This window comes from Bemisia tabaci, chromosome 6, assembly GCF_918797505.1.
Source record: "Bemisia tabaci chromosome 6, PGI_BMITA_v3".
Taxonomy (NCBI): Eukaryota; Metazoa; Arthropoda; class Insecta; order Hemiptera; family Aleyrodidae; genus Bemisia; species Bemisia tabaci.
Genome location: NC_092798.1, coordinates 42,895,017 through 42,914,587, shown reverse-complemented (window position 1 = coordinate 42,914,587; position 19,571 = coordinate 42,895,017). Strand labels below are relative to the sequence as shown.

At 39.7% G+C, this 19,571-nt stretch overlaps 1 protein-coding gene across 4 annotated transcripts in view; it reads right to left on the bottom strand.

Annotated features, from left to right (window-relative positions):
* The window catches only part of LOC109036494 (5-phosphohydroxy-L-lysine phospho-lyase), a 56,530-nt gene that overhangs the window by 32,796 nt on the left and 4,163 nt on the right, over nucleotides 1-19,571 (bottom strand). For 2 of the 4 annotated variants that reach the window (XM_019050750.2, XM_019050749.2), the window contains exon 2: nucleotides 2,667-2,785. The exons of 1 other annotated variant lie outside the window; for it this stretch is intronic. In XM_019050750.2, coding sequence (XP_018906295.2) covers nucleotides 2,667-2,785 — 119 coding nt within the window. Of the gene's footprint in view, nucleotides 1-2,666; nucleotides 2,786-5,990; nucleotides 6,137-19,571 lie in introns of those variants that run through there. One more of the 4 variants, XM_072301424.1, reaches the window with a different exon arrangement.

The following is a 19,571-nucleotide window of genomic DNA, read 5'->3' as shown; positions in this document are numbered from 1 at the left end:
GAGACAAGAGACCCTCCACTGGCCTCCTAGCGACAGGTGGAAGATTTTACTTTCGGGGATTCAACAGTTCCTTATGGACAATTATTAGGGAGCAACAGTCATCACCTCAATTTCGGCTGTTGACCTACCTACATGGTCAATGATGAGCTTCGGGTGACGTCATGAGCCAAACAAGTTTCGCAAACTTCGACCATTTTCGACTTGTTTGCGAAACGAAACTGCCGACACGTTGTTAAACATCAACCATGTAGGTAAGTCAACAGTAGAATGCTGAAGTCCCGAAAGTAAAAGCTTCCACAATGGCCAAGATACTAGTGGAGGGTCTCTTGTCTCTGGTTTCGCTGCTCGTTTCATGGAATCGCGGTTTCGCCGTAGCGTCTGATGGAGTGACGTGAAATAAATGGAATCCATCCGCAGTGTTCGAAATTCACAGGCGCCAACGTGCCAAATGCGCCTAAGAAATCGGACATGGCGTCTAAAAATGAAGGCTTTGCGCCATCGTGGCCCCTAAAAATTGCTTCTCCCCCCCCCCCCCCAAAAAAAAAAAAAAAATCCTAGGTTTCCTGTTTGGTGATTTTTCAAAATTTACCCCGAGTAACAGCTACTAGTTCTGTAACTAAAACATCTTACGTCTAAATTGTCACTAAATGCGCCGTGATACATACGCAAAACTTCAATTTGGCCCCTAAAAGATCTTCAATGACCCCTAAAAATCGAGCTTGATGGGCCACATGGCTCCTGAAACTTCAAGATGAGTTTCGAACACTGCATCCAATATTGTTCGAAATAGTATTTGGCTGCCGCAAGAACCGAGTGATGGGGATGCGGAGTGAAATCCACTTCCTGGAGGAGGGGTGGATTCATTCCCGTGCTCGTATCACTCAGCGGGCTGATTATTGAAATTGAAAGACAAAGCAATGGACAAAGAAGACATAGAGACCATGGAGCGATCTTGTGGTGAGATGAATGATCGATTATCGATTTTTTCCCCATTTGAACTGCGGAGCGGTCAGGGGGTATACCTGTACCCCTTCGTATTAATACTAAAATGAGCTACTCATATTGCCTCCTCATTGCAAAATGTGGTTCAATTTATTTTTATTTACAAATTCCTTGAGGTTTCAGTGGTTTTTGGGGAATGTTTTTTCACGTGCGAACTTAAAATTCAATTGTTGATTGTGAGAGAAGCGCGCACAAAGTTGCACAATCTTATCAGCGGTACATAAGGGTAAGACAGAGCGGCTCATTGCACGTATGATACTGAATCATGAGAAACGTCGGCGCGATATTCGAGTACTAGGGGGCTACGCACCCTGGCCGCTACGCGGCCCAACCCCCTGAAGGCGCCCCGCGCCATCAATAGGCCGCTTCGCGGCCCTATTTTTACCCTCCTATCAGTGTTAGTTTTATTTTTCCCCTAAAAAAATACGATATGAGATATACTTTAATTTTAGTCTTTACTTAAAATTACTTTAAAATTAAAAGGACGCGTTTTGGAATGACTGCTTCATGAAATATTGCAGTAAAACAATGAACAATGATAGTCAGGTAATAATTAAGATTCCATAAGTCGGGGATCGAACCCACACTGTGATCAAAGCGGACGCATCTGACGTCTTTAGACGACTCGGCCACCGCTCGACGTAAATCGTCAGTGCGAATCTTGTGTAGATAAGTGTAGAGCTGATGCGCAGGCTACCCAGCTACTGCGCAACCTCCTCGACCATTGCGCATCCTCCCGCGCATAGCGGTAGCAATACCGGAGCATTCTGTAAACTCACTCACTTTTATAACGTGATTTTAAAAAAAACCTGGGTCCTTTTTCTAAAATCTGATTTTAGCGGGCTCATTTAGGGCCTATTACCTGTCGATTCACGCAAAAATCATGGAAATCGGCCCGGTAGAACGCTCAAACGAACTATGACAAAAAGTATAAATTTACATTGTTTAAATGGGAAAATTCGCAACTTTACCACGTAATATAAAAAAACCTGGGCCATATTTTGAAAATCTGAAAAGAGTTGGCTTATCTAGAGACAATTGCCCGTCGATAGCCGCAAAAATCATGAAAATCGGCCCGGTAGAACGCTGGAACTAAGCGTTACCAGTTTCGCAAAATTAGGAGGTCTTGGAGCTTATAGTATAGAGAAAAGAGAAAGAGAAAGACAAGAGCTTGCCAAATCAGGCAACATAGGGATGCAAACTTCCTGTTTTGCTACGTTTCAGATATAAAATAAACCAAACTCGTGGATGATAAATACATCTTAATATGTGTAAATGCCAATCGCGAGTCGTGTGGGTGTGTGCGTGAGGAGGGGCTGGGAGGGGGAGGGGAAGCGTTTGAGACACACGTGTCTATCCACCGTTCCCTTTTAATGGCGTCGATCATTTTTTTTTACACTTGTGCTCCGAAAAAATACTCTTGCACATAGACACAGGCGAGCGCCTACCGTCGTTGTTAGCACCTGACAAGTCCGTTTTCTGGTGGGACTTGACGCGCATAAGAATGCTCGCGTAAGAGGGCTCATAAAAAAAGCGGTGTTGGGTTTTTATTTACATGAATGGTTTATTTTTACGAGCCGAGTGGACGTGGACCGGCGGGCATCAAGGTCGAACGCACGTCATAAACACGAGAGCGGACGAAAAAAAACACGCATGAAACTCACCGTTAGTGGTGCGAGAGGTGCAGTCCAGATACTTCTGACCGGTGTCATCGTAGAGGAACTGAGCTTCGGACCGGACGATTTTGACCGGTTTCTGCCCGAAGTGCAGCTTGCACGCTCCCCTGAAACAGATCAAACAATTCGATTAATCTTCATCGCCTCTGGGAACCAGTGGAAAAAGATTTAAGGCCGTGTTGATGACGTCGTTCTCGGAAAAAACAAACTAGCGCTGAGCCCAACGACAAAAAGACGGAGCGCTAGAAGAAGAAAATGAAGCCACCTCTCCTATTGCTTAGAGATACCCACATCCTAAGACTGAATTTGAGTATTTATGCTCGGAAATATCTTTGTAGAAGAGTCGAAAAGTTGAAAGCGCTCTGCCATTTTGGATCCCCACTGTAAACTTCCGTGCTAAGGAAAAACGCCGTATGAACCTTCAGGAGCTGCCAAATGTCCTTTGATAAAACTTGAATTTATTAGTAAAATTATAAATACCTGTCTTCCAATTTTTTTGGATAATATTGTTCTCGATTTCACCTCAAATTCCCCGAAAATTTCAAGGAAAAATATTCATAGCTTTCGTCGATAATAAACATGTTATCGAAGGAAATTTGGCAACACTCGAATGTTCATGCGGCGTTCTTCCTTGGCGCGCCAGTAAAGCCCGCCGTTAGCGCCTAGCCGTGGGTAAAGCTGTGAGTGCCTGGGCAATCAAAACGCCTTCACTCTCGTGAGTATGCAACACGGACAACTACGGAGCCCGAATAGTTGCATCCAGGAGTCGAAATGAAATTCCTTTGGTGTTCGTCGCATTCGGCATTTTTTGGTTTTCGTGGGTAGCCTAACCGAACGTCCAATGTTTGTTTTTGTTGATACTGTGCTAGTTGGCACAGATCTGCTGTCAATCAACCGATAACCATCGAGATCTCAATGCATAAATTATCCCGCTTGTCCGGTAAATTACTTTTCACTTCGTTTCCGAAAATGGAAATAAAGAAAGATTTACGAATCGACAAAAAGTAAGACAAGGAACAAGGAAGATCGAACGTTGATGATGATTTAATTTCAAGAGCATGAAGCAGATAAGAATCTTCGGAAAATTTGGTTACGCTTTTTCACATCTGTAGAGTGCAATAAATTAGACTTAATCCCTTCGACATCCGGCGTGACGCCATTCCGATACCAAGCGACGATTCCTCGTTGTAATGCTTTGGCAGAGAAGAGGATTTTCGAGAGCGCTGACACACCCGTAAGGCCGTGTGCTAGCAAAAAAAAAGCAGTTCTACATCCGATTACCGTTTGAATATAGGTGATTTTCTCTGAAACGGGTCAGCATGGCCGTTTGAAAAGATGACAGGCAACAAGCCAGATACCGAATCCGACGCCAAAATTTACGAGGGACCCGCACCTCAATCAATTTTTACGTAACCCAAGTGAACGACCCGCGACGGGTGTTTCAACCATGGTCGTAGGAGCTTAGGTCAGTCCTTCCCTCCTCCTCAACGCGAGAGGAAACTGGTTCTTGCGCATCCGGGATTGGTCCGCGACCCGGACACTGCCGCCAGATCGTGCTGAAAATCCAACATTTCCCCCCATTAAAATCAATGTAAAATACCCACATTTTATTGCACGACTCGGCACCCACGCCCTTGTTTATTACTCATGCAAGGGGAGACGGAGAAAGGTGGGAGACTTGGGCGAGCGTTCCCCCTGAATTTATGTTATTTCGGCGGCTCATTCTCACGATCAGATACGATCAAGGGGGGGGGGGGTGAGGGGGAAAGGGAAGTTGGCCCAGGTCCATTCAGTCACTGACCTAAGCTCATCGCGGATTCTTAGAAAAAGGGAATGGTGTGTAGTATCATAATTGGTCCCCGTTCTGGCCGAAAATAAAAGGGGCAGGTTTTTCGCGACGACTCGGCGGAGAATTCAGCCCCCTACCCCCCTCTTCCTTTATTAGTCTCAACGGTCTGCGAATGGTTTGGCTTAGGTCGGTATTTTAATTGGACCGATTATTTATGATATTGCAAAAGAACGTCACATTTTGTCGGTCTTCTGAATTGGCGTAACCGTGTTCCGAGATGAGACGTGTTGATCATTCAAATTCGTGCATTCCAGGGCTCACGTAAGAACTCAGTTACGCTCTTTGGTCAGAAAATCGACGATTTATCGGCGGATGTATGCAAAGAGCCACGAGATGATATCTGGATTCCAGAGTCGAAAAAATGAAAAAGTATTCCATTTTCGGAAAAATGTTTCAATTTTTTTTTTTCAATTCATTTATTTTAGTTCAGTGACACATTAACAATAATTCAATTTAAGCTCCATCCCCCACCGAGAGCACAGCTCAAGTGGTGGGTGTCAGGACAAATTAGTGATTGACATTTTGGAGACTTCAAATTACAGTTCCGCGCAAGGCTAAAAATTGTTCTCTATCCCAAATTGTGGACATACCCACCCTAAAAATTGTGGAAACGTTTTCATTTTAATTTTTATTTTGCTAATGGATAATTCTGTCGCTTGTGAAACCATGGAATTTCGGCAGTTAACTACTCCTGAATCGTGATTATACAGGCTGACACATATTATTGTGGAAACACAGCGCGTCCAAAAAAGCGTAAAACTTACATTTAGTGAAGTGCGTTGAGTTGAAGTTGCAGGGAAAACCCGATACGCTACAGAAAATTACAGAGGCCTCTTTCAAAAATGAGGAGGCCTTGGCCAATTTTTATCCCTGGTTCCAGAGAAGAGTTATGGTGGCTTTCTCTAGGGTCAGTTAGGGTAAGTATACATTCTGAGTTGAAAACTTGAAATTCACATTGAAATCATTGCAACAGAATTAGCATTTGGTTTTCTTCGGGTAGGTACCTTGCAGTGAAATCAAGTGATATGCCTTTTGGCTCTGACGTGCTGGCCTAGAGTGAGGGTAACCTACTTCCACAGGAAGTCTAAAAATAATGTCTGTTGTTTGAACAGAAAGATCAAATTAAAAATTCAGATGCTGTTGGTCCCTTTACAATGCCATGGCGAATCCTAAAGAGACCCTATTAGTGTTGCAAAAAGTTAGTTGGCATAATGGCGCCTGTTGGTAAAATCCTCATGTACTCCCCAAAAGACTGCGTCTCTCACTGGATAGAGTCGCGTATTATGAATCAGATAGTACAGAATCATCTTGAATAATTAGCTCTTGGAAGATAATTAGGGAACTCAAGCAATCTGGGAACGTTTGCTTCCCTCTATTATCGTAAAAAGGGTCAAGGGAAAGAAGAGTTGTTCATGCAATGTTTTGATAGGCAACAGAACCAGTGAGGATATTACAAAGCATACCTTTGATGATGACTTGATGATCATGTCTGTCCAATTATGTACAAAACCGTCGAACGATTATAAGTTGAATTTTGGAGAATAGAAGAAAAATGCGAGAAGAGAACTGAGATAGAAAACCGTTCATTTTGATTGTCAGATGAGGTGCAACGAACACACAATGAAATTGAAATACGATCCTGGTACTTAATCATGCGTATTACTAGACGTTGCTTTCACATACAGAGAGCTTTCAAAAGCTCTGATATGGCACTAACTTCCAAGTTCGCGCAAGATTACAAGAATGATTCATGCAACTTCGTTGTGTGATATGAGAGTATCGGAACAAAACATAAACATAACCTCTTAAAAATCAGGCGGGATTACGAACAAGGCTGACAACGTCTTCACACACTTCAAAGGAAAGATCGGACTTTTCATTTGGATTTTAGCTGCATATAGTGTTAGAAATGATATAACTCTTCAAAGAATAATTAATAAATTAGTGTTATAAACAAGTAATTGAAGATTTAAGCTCACAAATATCTAAAACAGAGTTATAATCTATGACGATCATAATGTAAACAGTGATTAAATTTTTATGATTTTGCTCATTGCAAATCTGAATGTTCCACTATTCAAAAAGTCGCACGGAATTTCAAAAAACAGCCGCGAAAACTTGGGTGCGCTTTTTTTGCGCGCGAAAAAATACTCATGACGACGCTCCGGAAATGCGTATTTTTTTTTCACTGTAGTTTTTTGAGATTTTTTAACACTGCTTCAATTGATATCGCGGGGAGGGAAAAGAGGGCGTGCAGGTATTATTAAAAACATTTCGAAGTGTTTGGGTCTGCATTGGGATCCTTCAAGATCAAAAAGGAACTAAAACCTGGCTTCTGCAGGGAATATTAACATTTTTGAGCTATGAAGACATACACGGAAAAAAAAGACCTGTCATTTTAACAGTCGCATTGAATGTTAAATTTGTTTGACGTTTCTCTGTTCTTTTAGTTGTCGCGACTGATAGTTTAACATTTTAAGTATGTTGAAACAAAAGTGTGCAACTCTGTTAGCTCAACATCTTATTGATGCTTTTGAAATAACATTCTGTGTGTTATTCCATCATCACACGACTGCTGAGTTAACGTCAGGCGTAGTCATTAAATCAACAGTTCCTGAAGCTTTTGGAATGACTGTCATTGACTTTTGATTTTACAGTCCACACGTTATTTTGACATTCGTTTGGATTTTAAATTTACACTCGTGCAGGTGTTGGTCTAATGTTTTGAAGGTCGTTAAATTTGCAGAAATAATCTGCTAAAGCAACAGCGAGGGTGTCGAAATAGCAGCCTCTCATTTAACAGCGAGTTGACGGTAAAATGCTGTCCGTTGCACGGAGCATTCCATCCCGGCCAGTCCCGCGCGATCGGCGCAGCGCGCATGCGCAGTTGTATACAGTTGTCGATCGCCCCGCTGCGAGCGGTGACGCAGAAAACCTCTCCTACCCTACCCGCCACACTGCCCACCCTCCTTCTCGAGGGTTGCGCGCCGTCCTGACAAAGGGCCCGGTTAGGGAAATTCTCAGAACTCCAACCGCCCGGGCCTGGCGTTCGGTTGTTTCTTCCTTCGGCGTTGTTCCCGCATTCCAGTCTGTTCGCTGAGAGGCCGCCATGTCATTGTTTAAAGGGATTTCGTTTGCTCAACAGTCAGTGGTTTTGAGTCAGAGAAGTCTTGCGCTTGCGTTTCGAAATCGTGCTCAAATTGTGTTTACGAGTGAATTTTGGCGAAGAAAGTGATTAGTTTTGATACTCAGTGCGCGATCTGCAAAATTAGTAGCTCCATAGGAAAGTAACTCTTACGATATAAGCAAATTTGGGCACACTGTAATCAGTTGCGGGCAGACGCCATTTTTTGAGGCATCATCATGAATCCGTTCAATTCGAAATTTCTGCTGCCGTATATTTGTGCTTTTTGGTTTCAACTTCACCATCGACATTACACGCACTCTCAACTCAATTAGGTTTGCGTCCAGTGCATCAAATTATTATTTTTAGCGTGCCTTACATATTTATATGCAGGCACTCTTTTGATTTCGTTTCCTGTAGATTATACCATTAGCCCTGTCCTCTATACTTTCCGACCCAATTCCATTGTGTAATTTTTTCCTTTTCTTTCGTTCAAAGAAATTTAGGCTACTTAATTGAAATGAAATGAAGTGATAATTTAGCAAATCTTAATCTTGGTAGAATTTTTTGAAACCTTTTATAATACATTTTCGGTGTTTTTAACTCATAAGCACGATCTGCTGTTTAGTTCTTACGTTGTTTTTTATTGATGATGCCAACGTGACATTGTCTTAATGGCGTAAAGTGTTTCAATGTGTAATACAGTGTCTGTGCGGTATCTGACCAGGCTGCGAGTGAAAAGTTCGGTTATTTGAAAAAAGAAAATAACGGATGGAGAGGAAGGGTTTAAAATGTGCCTCACATAATTTGTTGCCCCCAAGGCCATGATCAATTCTGCCCCACCGAGAACTGCAAAGATGTTTACTTTGTGTAGTGTTTCTGTGCATTTAAACTGTTAAAATTTTTGTGAAATTAACTCATTGTGAAACTGATTTAGTCTGTAAATGTTACTTTGACCGGAATATTATCTACGGTTTTTGTATCATTTACTTGAAACCAGTTAAGCAGTTATCAGCTATTTACATAAGCATGTAAGTATGACCATAATTTTTTACAGTTGCTTGGCATTGTATCTGCTACATTAACAGCAGTGTGAATGAAAATTCAAGAGCGATTTAGCTTTTACATGAGCAGCAGCGCTGCTACATCGACAGCAGCGTGGATTTAAATTCAAAAACGAACTGGCTGTCATGAGAACAGCGACGCTGCTATTTCGACAGCAGCGGCCGCTGTTAAATCGAAGGCAGCGTGAACGTCAATCTGATGGGGAACCGGCGTTTACGCCAGCAGCTGCGCTGCCAGTGTAACAGACTATTCGATGAAGGTTGAGCAGATTTTGCTGTCGTTGTCACATTCATTTACTGTCAATGTGACAGCAAAGCGCCTGTTGTAATAACAGACAAAGGTAATGTTATTTTAACAACCAGGATGCTGTGCCGTTTTTTAACAGCCAAGGGCTGTTCCTTCAGCAGTCGTGACGATTAAAATGACAGGACTTTTTTTTCCGTGTAGTTATACGATGAAAACTAAGGGTTCTCTTTTCAGAGCTTACAGTATTTTCAAAGGTCATTTCTCGTGTTTTTTTTTTTTTTTTTTTTTTTATCTTGATAATTGTGATCTTACAATTAGTACGGGGATAAAAGAGACAGAATTCACATTTAAACCACTTGAGTGACCAAAACTCTAAACTTTCCGCCAGCAAATGGTACATACATTATTTGGACTACATTTTGCAATATGGAACTATAAATTCTAGCCCGGTTTAAAAACAACGTATGTGCCATTAGTTTGCACAAAAGTGTTTTTCCAGAGGAGCTAAAATTTATAGTTCCAAATTGCAAAATGCAGTCCATTTCTGAACTGAGACAGAATACAAAGCTCCAAATTGCAACATGTAGTCCAATTAGTCTAACCTAAGCAAGTATCCGGTGATTCCCTGGTAACATCTCCTTCCCAGAATATTTTGCCGGAGGAATACATGCACGTTATCGGGAGTTCCCGGGAACTTCCACGTTCCGATTCCCGGCTCTTAACTCTCCCGGGAACCTTTGATCCCCATTCTGATCGATACGCCATCATTAGCAGCAAATGCAAACCCCAACAAGAACAAAGCCCAGCTCCCAGTCAACATCTCCAAATCTTGATGAGTTGTTCGGAAATTCTTAGGCCAGCCATCTTGAAAGCGCGGTTAATCCACCAGAGCTTAAGTACACTCCTGTGGTGAGTATGTCACATAATCTGCCGTGATAGCGAAGAGAGCATTAAGGGTCAGCGAAATCGAGTTTCCTTCAAAATTCGTCAAATCTCTTTCAGATGAAATCACTGAAATCGCTAAAACAGCAAAATTCATCTTATTTACATGAAGACGAGACAAATGAGAAAGCCGTAAGTGCGCAAAAATGACTTAGTTTCAGGCAAGACAGCAGTAAGTGACAATATTCCTCCAGCGAGCCGATGAAAACAGTGCTTTCAAGTAAAGTGCCGCCCTCTTCTACCAATTTCGAACCTGAGAATGTGTTTGTTGTGTGTCCAAAACGCAACCATGAAAGCATGCAGTGGATAGCACTTGCGGCTGTCTTGCCTAACAATAACCTAGTACAAAAATGCAATATACCATTTTTATGCAATCGAAATAAAATTAGCCGATTTTCAATCATCCAAACGATTTCTAGGAGTTTTTCAGACGATTAGTGATAATTTGAGAAAGAATGGAGGCTTCTTTCAATTAAATTTTCCAGTCAGATATAGAGTCTCTTCATACCCAGAGTTAAGACATATCTCGATTATCAGCTGGCCCTGTGGGCTGGTCACGGTGTCACAAAAGTGTGCACGACCAAAACGAACGATATTGAGGGATAAAGATAAGAAATCCTGCGATGCCTGTCATCCAAAAACAACATCAACAAAAGTGATCAAAACCTAACCATAGCAATTGCAAAAAAATAATATTAGATTGATTATAGTGGATAATTTCTTAATCTATTTTCATTTTGGTGCGATGAAAATAACAATTCACTCTTGATAAACCACAATTTAATTATATTTTCATTATTTTTGTTCATATTCGAGGTATCGCCCATCTTGGTGCACTGGTGCACTCATTTGTGACTCCATGAGCGAGAACCAATTAGCATTGGATTTTTTTAGGCCACTCTCAGCCCAACCAAAAGTGAGATGTCGTAACTCTGGGTATAAAGGGACTCTAGTCAGACTCTAGTCTAGTACAGTTAATTCTAATTTTAATTCTTTATTTTTTAGTTTATTAATAACTTATTCTAATTTTAATTTTTGGTATTTTCTTGGCTTTGTTTCCCGGCGAAATGATGTGGACCCAGCACCATTTCTCCACCTTGTCAGATACTTCTGAGCCCCTTTTCTCAAACCATCATTTTTTCACTTACTGCTCTCTTCGCTATCGTGGCAGAAATGACCATACACCGAGTGATTCCATTGGGCAGTTGTTGAGTTTAACAACTCATCTATTTGATGATCACCGTCACGTGCGCAGGGTAACCTTCAGAATGGCAGCGGATAGAGGATAGATCGATTCCTCTTGTCGTCTGCAAATTTAATTAAATCGTTCGCAAATTAGGTACGTATCTAGGTATCAATCTCGAAAATGTTTGGACGTCACGCTGAAAGGATCAATGACAATTAATCTCGATTAAGATTAGCGCGGGCGATTTTTATAGTGGCTCTTCGAGAGAACACCAGCAGCGCAAACCGGTGGCTATTAGCGGCGCGGCGATTGAATGATAAGGTCAAGTTCAATCGATGTTACGAGCACTGATAAGAGCCCGAACTCACTTGACACCCAAGCCGGTTACCAGTGCAAATGTATAGCTTTTCATCCGTCGGCGCACAGTGGATCGAGTCAATTAGAGAGGCCGGACATGACATGTTTTACTAAAACTGCAATTTTTTTTGTTTATTCTTTATTTCATCACATTTGAAATTTCAAGGGGTGGTTTTGGGTAAAATTTCACTAAAAAACCAATGGAACCACTTTGAGAACCTCAAAATTTTGTATGAACGGAGTTAAAAGTGCTTAAAGTTTCCAAATTTTGTCCGACCTCTCCTATTGACTCGCGATCTACTGTGCGCCCATTCCACGCGTAGATTGGCCGCGCTGATATCAGAGGCGCCGAGTTATTAGGTGGGGTTTGAATGTTTTCTAGAAGATGCAAAAAGTCTCTTAATATGGATTTAATTTGGTTGAAACTGTCTCTTGAAAAGTTTTTTCCCTCACAAACGGAGGAAGCATAGTCCACGGCCCCGCAAATGACACCATTATTTGGGAAAAGTTTTCGTGCATACAATGCCTAGTTTGATGGCGGAGTGTGATGATGATTTGTAGTTTAAAGCATCTGAATCTTAAAATCAGAGAACGTAAAATTTTCATCCTGTGCAATTTTACGATAAATGATACACACAAATTAAGTAAACTTCACACCGCGTATATGACAGTATTACAATAAATTATTCGGTATATAAAGAGTAATTTTGATTCCTATAAATTTTTTTAAGGAAGAAGTGCTCATTTCATCAACCATAGTTTAAATAAATAAGTTTTAAGCTTTTTTTGGCATTAGCTCGCTCAGAATGTATAATTTACGCACTTAGCTTTTTCAGAAGCTCTGCGTCGTCAAAGAATGAATGATATTCTATGATAGTAAATTCTTGAAAAGCTGTAAAAAAAAATCAAAAGACAATATACACTAAAAATAGGAGTTGATACGTTTTAAATCGTTTTGGCGTGTCCATTCACCGCTGAGATTTTTTTTTATTTATTTATTTTCTTATTTCAGGGACATTTTTGCAATTGAATCGTGGAAGAAACCAAGTTCAGTTAGCAATAGGAGAAAACCGTTGAAAATTATTGAAAAACTTTTGAAGTTTAATTTTCCATCTTTTCTTGATGATGTCCTTGATGTTCGCTCTTGGTTCCTTTTTTAACGTTCTAGACTAATATTTAACATATTTTTTTCATTAAATTCTATTTTTAACTTCCTGATTTATCCTGGCAAAGCTTAGCCCCTTTTCGTCATTTGGCCCCTGGCGATCCTTCCATTAAACTGAAGGTGCTTTAGAAATTAGTCATTTGCACTTCTCCTCTCAATTTCATGCATGCAAGCATGCGATCGCTTTTTTTTATAACAAAAACCTGGTCAAGGTTTTTATGCCGATACGTGAGGATTATTAATTTATACGGGAGCAAAATGAGTGAAATGATTCACGCCTGATGAATCACAGATGATTTTTAATGTTCTGCAAGAAACCCGTGACCTTCATCCCGATGATTCGTACAATGAAGCCACGGTGTATGTATGCAAGCACCCATAATGTGGCGTTACGGCCGGCGCGCGGCGCTAATGCATCTGTGCTCAGGAAGAACGCCGTATGAGCCTTCAGGCGTTGCCATATTTCCTTTGATAAAAATGTATTTACCGGGAAAATTTTGAATAATTTTCTCCCATTTGTTCAGACAAATTTGTTCGCAATGTAATCCAAAATATGTGAAATTTTCAAGGAAAAAGAAGCATGATTTCTCTCAAAACAAATATTATATTCCAAGAAATTTGGAACCATTTGAATGCTCATTGTACGACTGGGTGACTAATATTGAAGTTGAACTCATTTGGGGCTGGAACTGATATTGGGTTGGAAATTTGATGTATTAAAAAAAAAAAAAAAAAAAAAGTTTAGTAAACTAAGCCTTGTTTGCCTAATAATGGCTTATTTGGCGCGTCGCTTGTCGATCATTGTTGAACAATAAACAAACTGTTAATAAACGGGCAAATATGATGTGTGTGGGGATACTTTTTTTTCCTATGTACGCACGTCGCACAATGGATCGAGTCAATTAGAGAGGTCGGACATGAAATTTTTGACTAAAATCGCGAATTTTGATGTTTAATTCGTCATATTTTAAATTTCGATGGGTGCTTAAAGAAGAAAATTTCACGAGGAAACCAATGGAACCACTTTTAGAGCCTCAAAGTTTTGTATAAACAGAGTTTCAAGCGTTTAAAGTTTCCAAATTTTATCCGGCCTCTCCCATTGACTCGATCCACTGTGCGTCGTACAGCGTACGCGACGAGGCATTCGCCAATCATTGGGAATACTTCCAGAATTATTGAATCATCCCATAAAGTTCCAATTCAGTCTGCTCCAGGCCTTAGGTTCGGCATGCGTAACTCATATAAAAATGCCGCCGACGCTAAAAAGGGGAAAAACAGCAATTTTTTGCAAAGAAATATCGATGCCACCGCACCTGAGACATTAAGACCCTATCAAGAACTTCGTTCCGTAAATAAAATATTATTCATGGAATCAAAACATTCAAAGCCATGCACAAAATAAACACAAAAGCAACAGAAATCTTGGGGACAGACTCATAATGAATGCAGACTTCCTAGAGTTTGATGAGCGTGAATCAAACGAGACAAACAAATAATTGTATCTTTGATGGTTGAGACTGTCTAGACTTTCTTGAGCGATGATCCGAAAACTGGTTGACCTCAGACTGCTCAGTTTCGTCTTGATCAGGCAATAACTGGCGTAAAAAAATAAGTCACCTCCCCTTGTCGAGGCGCACTCGCTCATAGTTTCGTCGAAGAGATGGCTGATTTCTCGATTGGTAATATTTACCGGCAGTCCTGCAAGTAGTTGGATACGTGAATTGCAGGAGGAATTTAGAAATCCTCGTAGGTACCGTCAAGTTTACGAGGGTTTGGAATTAGTTCGACCCAGAATAATCTTGTTGCGTTCAAAGTCGAACGAACATTTGTTCGTTTGCGCGTGAGTATAGTTCCAGTATCCGAAAATAGAACTTTGCTGTAATGAGTGAAAATTTAAAAAAAATTCAACTTTAAAGTCAGTTACATTTTAGGAATTTTGGCAAATCATGGGCTAATGCGACAAATGTGTACCACTTTAGAGAATTTGCAGATATATGAATGATTCGAATTGAAGAGATGTGTAGTAAATGTATTTTATTGGTGTAATAAATTCAGTAAAGCTGTTTGGGCTACAAAATAATAATGGCTACATTTATTGAGATCCAATATCATAGTGGGGTTGCGAGATGTCTAATAAAATGGCGGGTACATCTTGTGCTTCAAATTGTGTTTTTACTGAGGCCTCATTGCAGGTGAAATAAAAGCCGAATGTGAAAAAGTGTTCAAAATAGTCGTTCTTTATGCTACGGGTTTTTTTTGCATTGAAAAAAAGGAGGAAAAAACTGTGTCCATTCGCTACATTATCGAGGAAACGCCGAACATGCTAACGTCATTGCGTGCGTGAAAAAAGCTACTGACAACTAAAAAATGCGTGTATGCGTCTTATACGAATGTTTTACTCAATATTTCGAAAGGAGAAACCGCACGGTAGATAGAGTCGATCGGAGAGGTCGGACATGAAATTTTTGACCAAATCTGCAAATTTTGACAACTATTTCGATACATTTTAAATTTAAAGGGGTGCTTCTGGCGAACAAATTTCACGAGGAAACCAATGGAACCATTTTTAGAACCTCAAGTACTTGTTGTACGTTTTTAAAGTTTCCAAATTTTGTCTGACTTTACCTACGGACTCCTTCCACTGTGCGCTATTATATATTTTTTATACGCAACAACCAAAGTGGTTGAATTTGAAATGCCTACAAGATCAATGAGGCTTTTTCGCCTTTTGAAAAGCGGGTATTTTTTTTTTTATTCTTAACTTGGTTCAACAGACTTCGTTGGATGTCAGAGTCGAAGTGTATTTTTACCGCTTTTCGACCCTCTTCAACGCGCGAGTATCGTGACTAATGATAAAAGTAAACAAACACATTGAGGAAAAGAAGAAAAAATTAAAAAAATAGGAAATTGGGAGAGGGAATTGAGGAAAAGAATCGGAGAGCATAGTCTAGTTTATCCGCAGTCAGTCGTGCCACGTTCTGTGCTCTTTAGTGAGGGGAGGGGGGTGGTGGAACAATTCTCATACTCGTAGGAAAACAATAGAAGCTTTGAGAAAAGCCACGCAAAAAGAAAGTAGAGTTAAGTAGAAACAGAGAAGATAGTTAAGCATAATACTAAGCGATGAGTGTTTTCTCTATCATGCGTCAATAAGACACGAATTAATAGGCACATCATAGATCGAATCATACTTAAAAGGGAGGAACCCATGTTATTCAGAGAGACAAACTCTGAAATAAATTCATAATGGATTTATAGATTTTTAGTTTCCTTTGTATAAACCTATGATTTAATTGTACATTTGTAGGTAACGCCGAAAGATGAAATAATTACGGGTTAAACCTTTTAAGTTAGAAAACTGCGATGTATGATGGCGCGGCGCACTATGGTCCACAGACTGGATTTAACGGAACTTTATTCGAAAATGCACTGCACCGTTATAAAAGGTGTTGGATCATATGTTTTTTGGGTCGCTGATTTCATTTTACATCTTAGTTTAACAAAATATTAACATCCTGACCGAGAAACATAACCTCAAATGTGATTTCTGGCGCTTTCAAGACTGAAGATTTTTTCCACCCTATTTTGACATGTATAAAAATAATAACAAAAGTGTCTCTCTGTCGAGATCAGACTATTCTCATTTATTTTTAGGCGGTAAATCTGAATATGACCTCCGTTTTGGTCCATCACCCTTAAATTTTCCGGAAAAGCCGATTTTACCCGGAAAAATGGACATTTTTGGTGTTTTTGCGACTGTTGACCTCTGCAACATGTAGGTAAAATTTTTTCCAGGTACTAAATAGTACTAGTTCGATGTATTTTGATCTACTGGGTCTGAAAATGACCTTTGTCTTTTCTTATCACCTCTCTTTTTTCCGAAAAAGCGACTTTTTCCCGGGAAAATGAGCAATTTTGACGTATTTTTGTCATAATTGCAATTCATGTTGATAAATTATACCGGACCCGTGGTAAAGCGATTCTGTCATGTATATTAAGCTGCTAAATCCGAATATGACATAGGTTTTGGTTTATCACCCTCCAGTTCTCCGATAATGCCGATTTTTCCGTGCCTTTTGAGTAAAACCTTTCCCGGACTCTTGTGTTAAAAATACGGTTTAAAATTGATTTCGATGTTTGATATATCGATTCTTATGTATTTTGACTTGCTAAACCCAAATATGACCTTAGATTTTTCCTATCACCCCTCATTTTCCCGGAAAATTCAATTTTCCTCGGAGAACGAGCTTTTTCGGTATTTTGGCGCCAATTTTCCTATTCTATGGAGTTGTAGCGATTTTCCAAGTTCCTCTTTAGGTCTTCTCTGACGTCTTAAGAAACATTCAACTGGAGTTCGACCTCAAATTGCCTCTTACAACCCCCCGTTTTCCTCAGAATACGGCAAATCGTCGCAAAAATACCAAAAAAGCTCGTTCTCCGAGGAAAATTGAGTTTTCCGGGATAATGAGGGGTGATAGGAAAAATCTAAGGTCATATTCGGGCTTAGCGAGTCAAAATACATAAGAATCGATATATCAAACATCGAAATCAATTTTAAACCGTATTTTTAACACACTTAGAGTCCGGGAAAGGTTTTATCCAAAAAGCGCGGAAAAATCGGCATTATCGGAGAACTGGAGGGTGATTAATCAAAACCTATGTCACATTCGGATTTAGCAGCTTAATATACATGACAGAATCGCTTTACCACGGGTCCGGTATAATTTATCAACATGAATTGCAATTATGACAAAAATACGTCAAAATTGCTCATTTTCCCGGGAAAAAGTTGCTTTTTCGGAAAAGAGAGAGGTGATAAGAAAAAACAAGGGTCATTTTCGGACTCAGTAGATCAAAGTACATCAGAATACTTTTATTTTGTACCTAGAAAAAATTTAACAGTCGCAAAAATGCCAAAAATGCATGGAATATTCCACATTTTGATGCACGGAGGTGCACTCCGAAAAAATTGATTTCGACCGTTAGGTGCAAAAAGGCGCAATTTAAATTGGCATCATTTTAAAGTCAAGGATATGTTGAACAAGATTTTTCAATCCGCAAAGCATTAACTAGAATTAAAAAAAAGTTAGAGCTTCCTAAAAATTATGAATTTCACTGATTTCTAGCATTTTTTGGCGTATGTTTGGAGCGTTCAAAAGCATACAAATTTCGGTTCAAAATTAATGAAACGGGGTGAAAAGGAAGTCACTTGCCATCAGGTGGATCCATGTTGCCCAAAAATTTACATAGATGAGGCGTAACTCGGTAAAATAAACACCCTGTAACGCACCACCGAATGCGGCTCACAATCAGCTAATGAAGACCTACCGCGCGCTCTGTTGTTAGGGTCCGTCACAATCTTATAAATCATTATTAGTCGATGAAAACTTAGGTGACGATCCATGAGAGTATGTATGATAAAACTGTAGTGCCAAACTTTAATTTTTTCCACCCTCAAAATTTGACTAAAGTTCCGTTAAATAGGGTCTGTGGACCATAGTGCGGCGGCCGTTCTGAGTTGCGCGTGACGTTATCACGTTAATTGGTACCGAAGTGACTTTGACTTTGCCTGTATCAAAGTGTGTTTGCCTTGGTGTCGTTTTTGAAAACGAGAAACCTTAAAAAGATGCAGTTTTTTTAAGCAAATCGTGAGGTTACGAGTTTGAGATTTTTCATACGGTGATCCAAGAGTCCCGTATCATTTCTACTTGTATAAACCCCGGGGTTGTTTCGCTATTTTCAGGATGATTCCCTTATTAATTGCTAAAATTAATTTCCTCTAATCTAAGAGCACTCAAAAAATTTCAAGTCTGTACCTTAAAATGATCATAACTTACAGGAGTGATGCCTAATGCTGATGTTGCGGAACTTTTGTTTCACCCCGTATATGCTGAGTTTCATCGTTGAGCCATTTTCCGCAAGAGAAGACTCTTCCAATCACATCAGTAAGTTTGCAATAGATTCTTACTGAATCGTCTCTAAAATTTAGATATCAAAATTTTGAGAAATTATAAGTTGACCAAAAACTTCATTATTCTCTAATTAAAACTCTGGGACCTCTTCTCAGAACGGTGTGGATTACAAGTATAGAAGAAAGTGACAGCTACGTTGAAGAATTGCGATCAATTCAAGGTCAAATTGCTTTCTTTTTTATGAATCTTGTCGCATTCTTGGCGATCATACTTGCTATCAGTGCGCGAGCCAGCTCGCAACACCCACGCATATATACTGGCTCCGCGGGGCCTGTAATCGCTTCAAAAACGACGAATAATGGTAAACGATGGATATCTACGTTCACGATCTCCTTCGTGATATATGTAGTAAAAGTTGGCTTCATGTCTTTGATGACACATTCAATCAATTGATACTAACTATCTTTACAATCCGAGTGTCAGAATTAATTAATTGAGCCATGTTTCATAGAAACGACGTAAAATCTTTGTTGCGTTGTTCAAAGTATTGGTATTTAGCTAATAAAGATCAATATGTTTTCAACTTCCTCTTAAAGTGGATGAGAATTGTGCCAAAACATCAGAAATATTCAAGACATTTAGGCATCGGAAAAGACAAGTATAAACATATATATATTATATTTAATAGAATATTTATAAACGTTCGGTATAAATTTTATTTTAGTTTAAAAGTTAAGTAGGTATTACGCTAGATACCAATAAAAAAAAAAAAAAAAAAAAAAAAAAAAAAAAAAAACAACGACAAGAGGAATGCAAGACCAAAAAGGAACGAGAAAGACTACTCTCAAAAAATTACTGTCGACTAACTACCACCTGAACAGGTCCCCGACCTACAATCGACCACTGCTACTATCTATTTCCCTCGCGAGCTCTTAACGTTTTTGGAACTCATACATTTTATTATTATTATTATTATTTTATTTTTTTGCGCTTCTATTTACAGTGCGTGCTACAATAGCTGTGGGATTAACCACATTTTGACCTTCCTTA